We start from the raw sequence: 8,837 nt of genomic DNA on the forward strand, positions 1-8,837 counted from the left end.
ACCAGTGGCTCACTCCTGTAATCCTAGCTACTCAGGAGGCTGACATCTGAGGATCTCAGTTCAAAGCCAGCCCTGGCAGGAAAATCTGTGATTCTCTTATCTCCCATTAACCACCAGAAAACTGGAAGTAGTACTGCGGCTCAATGTGGTAGAGCACTAGCCTTGAGCACAAAAGCTCAAGGATAGTGCCAAGGCCCTGAGTTCAAGCCCCATGACTGACAACAACTATAATAATAATACCCCCCAGTTCAGTCCCCCTTCTCCCCTCAGTCTTCTTTAGTGTCATCTGTTTTCTAAGGCTCCCTCTTCTGTGTTCTGATGGCGGCCAATCACACTCAGAAAACCCTCAGAAAAGCTCTCCTCTCATTGGCCTGAATAGGGATCATGTGTCAATTCCCAAACCAATCTCTGTAGCCATGGAAATGTCCTGCCTTGACTGGCTTAGTTCTTCCTCACCTGGAGCCAATCATGATTAAGAAACTGGGTAAACCTGATTGGTTTAGAGACTAATGGCAAACATTCCTAGTGTTGGGTGGGTTTGGCTCAGTGCAGGGCTCAGGGAATCGTTGGTAAGGAGACAACTAAATGTCAACTACCAGAGTCCAATCAAGAAGATAATCTCAAATTGCTTATTAACAGTTATTTTACAGATCACATTGAAACCCCTTATATTAAAAAATGTATACTACTTCAAATTTATTTATTCCTTTATTTGCCAGTACTGTGGCTTTCTCACTTGACTTTCATGTAAGGCTGGCACTCTACCACTTGAGCCATGCTTCCACTGCTGACCTTTTTCTGGTTAATTGGAGATAAGAGATTCTTGAGCTTTTCTGCCCAGGCTGGCTTCTAACTGAGATCCTCTCAGCCTTCTGAATAGATAGGATTTATAGGTGTAAGCTACCAGGGCCCAACATGTTTTTTTAAAAATGTAAAAAACCCAAAAACTTTAGTGTGTGTGTGTGTGTGTGTGTGTATGTGTGTGTGTGTGTGTGTGTGTGTGTGTTGCATGCATGTCCTGGGGCTTGAATTCAGGGCCTGGACACTGTCCCTGAGCTATTTTGCTTGAGATTGTGCTCTGCCACTTAGGCCACAGCTCTACTTCTGGCTTTTTGCAAGCTCTTTAGAGACAAGAGTCTCACAGACTTTCCTGCTCAGGCTGGCTTCAAACCTTCATCCTCAGATCTCAGCCTCCTAAGCAGCTAGAATTATCGGCTGAGCCACTAGCATGGGGGCTAACCTCATTGTATCTTAATAACTTCATTCATTTACAACACATGGAGAAATCTTTGTTACGATGCAGATTCCTAGGTCCATTTCCCAATTTTCTAAAGAAACCCCCTGAAGTGGGACCTGCCCTGGAATCTGCATTTTAATTTCACAGCCCAGTTGGTTAGCTCTGGATCATGCATGCTGACCTGAGGTCATGACTGGTAGTGCCAGTTTTTCTCTCAAAAGAATAACAGGTTGAACTATACATTGTGTTTGTTTCCTTCAGCTGACGATACAGTGCCCGGCAGGAAAAGGTCCCAGAGGATAATGAGCCAAGGCCACTCATCTTTCTGGCATAATGGAAAGGGCACAGGCTTCAGGATGTCTCAACCTCTTACAAATTCCCATGGCGAGAATCTTCATCTCCCGGAGCCACTTCCTTGCCTGCCTTGTTGGGATGGCAGTGCCTCCCTCACTGGCTGGAGGGGAGGAGTATGTCTAGTGCCCAGGAGAGGTTGCCACCCAGGAGTGCACAATGCAGACCAGCACTGCCTCCCCATCTCCCAGCCAGGCTCTTGGAGCTGAACTCTTGCAGGCCCTGTCACCAGGGCCCCATGTGCGCAGGAGGCACCAGACAGGCTGTAGGAATGAGCTTCGCAGCTTTTGTCAGAATGACATAATAAAGCCCCCAGTGTCTGCTCCTTGCAAACCAGAATGGCAGATCAATTGTGGCATAAACAAAACAGCAGGCTTGGTGTGAGCCTGGGGACAGATTACACCTCCGCAGGGTGTGACGCGGGTGGGGAGCTGATTCTCAGGATGGCAAAGAGTGCCTTTTCCCTAGCTGGAGCTTAAGGCTCCTTTCCACAGTCAGCCTGAATTCCTACATGTTGCCAGAGATCGGGGTCTGATCCCCTAGACTGGGGACCAAGCAGTGGTGCAAGACATAGATCAGATCCAGAACCTTGACATACCCCATCGCCTACAGCTCATTACGTTGAGGGTAAAAACAGATGGACACCGCATTCTACCCGCCCCCCCCCCCCAGTCCCCCAGGAGCTGAGCTAACTGTGGTATTCAGCAAAGTAGAGGAAGAGAAGCAGATCCAAGGAGCCAGACCTGAGAAATCAGGCAAGAAGGAGAGATACTTTCACTGACTGCTGTCTGTGATCAGAGAACCTACAGACCAGCCAGCCTGAAACTTGTGTGCTCGGCAGAGAAATTCCAGCTTTGTTTAGGGACTGCAGTTACCAGCTGACTGAGTGGTTGTGATGAATAAAAGCTAAGACAGAGACACAAGAAGATGCTAGGACAAATCCCAGCCCAGATTCTGGATAGGGGCAGCAGAGAAGAGATGTGCTGTCTCTATAGGGCATGCTCGTGGTGGAGGAAGACATACTGCACAAAATCCTCTGCAAGGGGTCCTAGAGGTTCCACTATTTCCCAATAGCACCACCCTGGTGACCATGTCTTCAATAACACATAGACCTCTCAGAGATATTTAAGATACAAGTTACAAGTCAGGGGTAGTGCTGCATGCCTGTAGTTCCAGCTATCAGGGAGACTGAGGCAGGAGGATGGCTTGAGCCCAGGAATTTGAGGTCAACCTGAACAACACAGTGAGATTCCATCTCAAAAGAAGAAAGGAAAAGGTCTGAATTCTACCATCCCAGAAGGGCGGACTGCTTGCATTCTGCCTTCTTCCTCCACTGTCTGTGTGAGCAGCCCCTGTCAGCAGCCCACGGAGACAATTTGCTAGTATAGCTTCCGACTCTGGAGGACATACTTCAGACGCTGCTTCTCCTGGAACTCTCCTCACATTCCACTCAAGCTCATAGGTGTATCTGAGCCCTAGCCAGCGTCCAGCTGGAAGTGAGCTGCCCAGCTCTCCTCTTGCTGCAGGGAGAGATTCTCTTACCTAACCCCCAATAACCATTGTGCGGTTTGGAGATGGGTGAAGGATGCCTAAGCACTTCTCACCACCACAAATCTCCTACCTTGTGCCCATCTTCCACCCATCCCTGGGTAATTCTGAGCCTTTCAGACAGCCTGGGAGGGGCAGGGGAGGGGATGTGCTGTTAGTTGCCAGGCCCAATTTGCCAATTTAGTTAAGTCTAGCAGAGCTTTGTCTAGAACTTCTCTTTAAAACCTGGAATTACATACCACAAATTATTCTCAGCTTTAAAGACTTCAGCTGAAAAGCTTAAAAGTATAGGAAAATCCAATTCAATATTCTCTTAACTAAACAAAGCATCAATTCTCCAGGCTTAGGCTTTTCCATTTGTTTAGGAATTTAATGAAATGACCCCCATTACTAGTGGTTTTGTATTCCTGAATGAGTAGAAGCATTGGGTACATTGGTCTAGTCAGCAGGCTTCAGTCAGGACAAATGGATGTCAGTCTGTCCCCAAATGAACTGAACAAGCTACAGGTCATATCCCTTCTGCTGTTCCTTCCTCTCCTGTCCAAATAAAGTTTTCTTATTTAAAAGGTCTTGTTTTATTTCTTATTATGATTTTATTGTCTTTAAGTAGTTGTTCAGGGGAGTTGCCATTAAACAAAACAGTTTATGAATACAATTCACGTTGATCAGTGTCACCTCTTTCAACCTCTTTCATCCTTAAAGGGTGTCTTATGAGAGTACAAGAATTCATAAAACACACAAACCTCATACAGCTATCACTTAGGTAATCACTATCTCTGTCAGTAGATCATTTCAAGGTCCCCTATATCCCTACCCAGTCACACTCTGCCTACCCTGAAAGGAAATCCCATCTCTGACCAAAAGCAATTTCCTTTCCATCTGAGGGTGATCTGGCTGTGATATCAGTCACCCCACTGACCAACGTATGAAGGGTTGATTTGGCTGAGCTGGCAGGCCAAGCAGGCATCCCTGTCCCTGCAGATTCACTCAATGAGGACAACTTTCCCTAGAAGGAGAATGTTCTTCATTCAAGGGTACACGAGAGACTGTAGAAGAGAGACTAGAAGCTCCAATACATTCTCCAAGCACTTATTCCTTATAATTTGACCAACCAAATGTGCATCCCTGAAAAGTACCATAACTTGTTTTTGCCTGATTTTGTATTCATATTATTTTGTAGATAGCTTCTTTTGTCCAATATCCTTTATTTTAGTAGCACCTGTCAGTTGTACAAAAAGGAGCTCCATTGTGACATCTCCATGTGTGTATACAATGTATTCAAATCAACCTAACACTCTCTGTTACTCCCCCAACCCTCCTACCCCTTCCAATTCCAACAGGTTTCATCATCATGTTTGCATGCATGTTCAACATTCTTTTTCATGAGACTCACTCTTGTTGAAATAGCTGTGGCTCATTTCTTTTCATGTGTAGCATTTCCTTATCGTGAACAGGCTGATGTACTTCTGTTTCTGGACATCTGGACTATCAATCTATGATGCTTTACAAACACATATGCATTCCATTCCACATATAGCTACGTAAATTCAGAGCTGCTGATTTCTTTATGAACTCAAGAACTTGAGCTTCACTTGCTTTGAAGTATAGCAAAATCATTCCATCAAGTTCTTAGGTAAACTGCAACTTGTTCAGTTCACTCTTTTGTGGTCAAATTCTGAATATAAGAAACTGACTGGGGCTAGGAAGATGGCTCAATGGTAGAGTGCTTACCTTGCATGCATGAGGCCCTGGGTTCAATTCCTCAGCACCACGTAAGCAGAAAAAGCTGGAGGTGGTGCTGTGGCTCAAGTGGTAGAGTGCTTGTCATGAGCTGAAGAGCTGAGGGACAGCACCCAGGCCCAGAGTTCAGGCCTAAGATCGACAAAAAGAAAGAAAGAAAAGAAAAAGAACCCAACTAAACTTTTGCAACATGAATACTGTGTTAGGATTTTCCTTAAGTCATTAAGCATATTCAGTCATATGCTTGGGTATTTCCTCCGGGAAATCTAGAAAATCCTCTGTGAGGATTACAAGAAATATTTACTCTGGCCTTTTTAGGGAGACAGTAAGTCAATGAGACAAATTATTGTCCATCTCTTTCCCAGGATTGGTCCCACTACCTTGGCAGTGCATAGGCTGTTGTTGGACATGAATTAAGTAGGAATGCCTCTGTTTTGCAGCCAGAGGTGCTCAGATGTGTCACAGAGTTGCTCAAAGGGTCCATTTTCAGCTCAGACTCCAGGAAGTAAGTGAATCTTCCTATCAAGAGATTAAAGCCCCCCGCCTCCCCACTCACACACAGCAGACAGGCAATTCCAGGCTTTACAAGGAGAGCAGATCAGGATGGAGAGGCAAAGCAGCCCCCGCTGTGTTGCCCTGAATGGCAGGCGGCAGAAATCAATGGATAAAAACTCTTTTAAAGCCTGTGCTTTGAACAAGTGATGAGGCTAAGACATAAAAAGTATCAAGCAATAAGCAGCTACCCATGCGCAGGGAAGATCTCTGAGGACAAAATCCCAGACACACACCAGCAGCACAGCCCTTAGCTGGCCCAAAGCCTCCTCCTAGACCAGAGTGAATGACAGTGATCAGAAAAAAGAGTGCTAGAATTTTCTGTGGCTGGGCCTTGCTCACACTCTGAAGGTGTGGGTTTACACTCGATCTCTTCCCTCCTCCTTAAAAGTACTAAGGATTGAATTTAGGGCCTCACCCTTGCTAGACCACTTGAGCCATGCCTCCAGTCTCTTTTTGCATGGGTTATGGTCCATTCAGTGTGTCCACTTATGCTGTGCTTCCCCTTGTCATAGAAGGTGACATGCCTTTAGTCTTCCTCCATAGCTAGGCTAGCAGGCCCACACCAGTCTCATTGGTTGATACAATCTCCTGAATTTTTTTTATTTGCCCACACTGGCTTCAAACTCCAATCTTTACCTCCGAGTGGTTAGGATTATAGGCTTGAGCCACCATGTATTACTCCAAACAATCCTTTTTTTTTTTTTTCAGGTCATGGGGCTTGAACTCAAGGCCTGGGAGTGTCCCTGAGCAATTTCACTCAAGGCTAACTCTCTACCACTTTGAACCACAGCACCACTTCTGGCTTTTTCTGTTTATGTGGTACTAAGGAATCAAACCCACAGTTTCATGCAAGCTAGGCAAATACTCTACCACTAAATCACATTCCCAGCCCCCTAAACAATCTTTTTGTGAGTTTCATAAAGTCCTTTCCAGCCAGGCACTGGTAGCACACACTTGGAATCCTAGCCACTGAAGAGGCTAAGATTAGAGAATCTTGGTTTGAAGCCAGCCTGGACAGGAAAGCATGTGAAATTCTTATCTCCAATTAACTACTAAAAAGCCCAAAGTGGAGCTGTGGCTCAAGTGGTATAGTGCCAGCCTTAAGCAAAAGAGCTAAGGGGCACAGGCCCTAAATTCAAACTCCAATACGGGCACAAATAAACAAATCCTTTTTCTCTATTTGGTCCCAGAGTGCACAATCCTAATTAAAGTGACGTCTTAATGGAATTCTGGCTTTGCAAGGCTGTCTGTCCAGGTTTGCGTAAAAAAACACCGTTGGGGCTAGAGGCAGGATGTGCAGTAGTAGAACAGATGTCACTTGTTGGCTTTGTGGGGTATTTCCATGGTTTGCACCTTTGCCCTCTGCTTTATAGCCTGAGGGTTCTTCCCATCTTGCCTTCCCCATGTGGGTGTATACAGCGGCCCGGGTAAGGACATGTCACCTCCACCAATTTAGGGATTGAGAAGATCAGGAACCACATCTAGTCACACCAAGGAAGGCAAATGTGTAAGTGCCACTCAGGTAAGGAGCTGGGCCAGCACTGCGGTTTAGCCTGCCCCACACCCACGCCCCCCCCCCCCCACTTCCCAAGAACCCCCTGCTCTAGCTGATCCTCCTTATGCCTCCCCCAGGTTTCGGCATGACCACTCCTGCCACTGTGGGTGGGAAGGCCTTCCTCATCGCCTACGGCCTGTTCGGCTGCGCGGGCACCATCCTGTTCTTCAACCTCTTCCTGGAGCGGATCATCTCGCTGCTGGCCTTCATCATGCGCGCGTGCCGGGAGCGCCAGCTGCGCCGCAGCGGCCTGCTGCCCGCCACCTTCCGCCGGGGCTCGGCGCTGTCGGAGGCCGACAGCCTGGCGGGCTGGAAGCCCTCGGTGTACCACGTGCTGCTCATCCTGGGCCTGTTCGCCGTGCTGCTGTCGTGCTGCGCCTCGGCCATGTACACCAGCGTGGAGGGCTGGGACTACGTGGATTCGCTCTACTTCTGCTTCGTCACCTTCAGCACCATCGGCTTCGGGGACCTGGTGAGCAGCCAGCAAGCCGCCTACCGGAACCAGGGACTCTACCGCCTGGGCAACTTCCTCTTCATCCTGCTCGGCGTGTGCTGCATCTATTCGCTCTTCAACGTCATCTCCATCCTCATCAAGCAGGTGCTGAACTGGATGCTGCGCAAGCTGAGCTGCCGCTGCTGCGCGCGCTGCTGCCCGACGCCCGGTGCGCCCCTGGCCCGGCGCAACGCCATCACCCCGGGATCGCGGCTGCGCCGCCGCCTGGCCGCGCTGGGCGCCGATCCCGGGGCTCGCGACAGCGACACCGAGGGCCGCCGCCTGTCGGGCGAGCTCATCTCCATGCGCGACCTCACCGCCTCCAACAAGGTGTCGCTGGCGCTGCTGCAGAAGCAGCTGTCCGAGACGGCCAATGGCTACCCGCGCGGCGTGTGCGTCAACACGCGCCAGAACGGCTTCTCGGGCGGCGTGGGCGCGCTGGGCATCATGAACAACAGGCTGGCCGAGACCAGCGCCTCCAGGTAGACCAGCGCCGCCGGGCGCGTTTGCTCCTCTTCTCTCAGAGCTGGCGCGTTCTTAATCCTTATCCAATAAAGTGAAACCAAAAAGAAAACTTTTTTTTCTAAAAAAAAAAAAAAAAAAAGAAAGAAAGAAAAGGAAGAAATACGATTTGGCCAGGCCTGATGTTATCAAGGGCAGAATTTGGGGGCGCCTGTGTTCCTTGTACATCTCTTGGGGGAACTCTTTTGGGGGAACCACCGCCCTCATCCGATCCTCCTCCAGGGAGAAAAAAAAATGGCACCTCAGACCCGACCCATTTTCCCACACACACCCCCTCCCCTGCCCACCGGGTGCGCACACCACAGCAAGGAGAGTGGCATTCCTGGGCTTTGTAGACTGGCACCAAACCCTTCCCCATGCACATAAGCAGCTGGCAACCTCAAAGCATATGGTGCAGCTTTTCATGGCTCTGAATTACCTCCTCAGCATTTAGAATCCTGGCCCGGCCTAGCAGCTTCCTTCTGGTCGTCAGAAGCAATGTAGTCACAGTTTTGACAGGTGGGGGTGGGGAGAGCCATATGTTGCCTCCCGGTGTATATATATATAGAACAGCCACTACACACAGAGAATGCTGTAGTATTATGCAATGAGATGAAACAGCACCCACTTGGACTGTGGCATTTCCCCCAGATTTGGAAATTGCAAATGGTGAGGGGCTTGGCTGGCCTTTCTCAGCCTGCGTTTAGTCCACTCAGCACAGCACACAGGGCAGCGACTTCAAAGGGCAGCAACCCTGGGTGGCCGGCAGGAAGGAGCAGCTCAGGTTGCAGGGGTCTTGTTTTCATCTCCAGGTAACAAGCACCATCTTGGACCCCCCCCCCCAACACCCCCCCACT

At 48.8% G+C, this 8,837-nt stretch overlaps 1 protein-coding gene across 1 annotated transcript in view; it reads left to right on the forward strand.

Annotated features, from left to right (window-relative positions):
- Positions 1-8,044, forward strand: part of Kcnk12 (potassium two pore domain channel subfamily K member 12) — a 47,214-nt gene extending 39,170 nt beyond the window's left edge. Inside the window, exon 2 of the mRNA XM_042675541.1 lies at positions 7,064-8,044. Coding sequence (XP_042531475.1) covers positions 7,064-7,965 — 902 coding nt within the window. The 3' untranslated portion in view covers positions 7,966-8,044. The remainder of the gene's footprint in view (positions 1-7,063) is intronic.
- Positions 8,045-8,837: the final 793 nt, after the last annotated feature.

This window comes from Dipodomys spectabilis, unplaced genomic scaffold (assembly GCF_019054845.1).
Source record: "Dipodomys spectabilis isolate Male_0828 unplaced genomic scaffold, ASM1905484v1 ptg000026l, whole genome shotgun sequence".
Lineage (NCBI taxonomy): Eukaryota > Metazoa > Chordata > Mammalia > Rodentia > Heteromyidae > Dipodomys > Dipodomys spectabilis.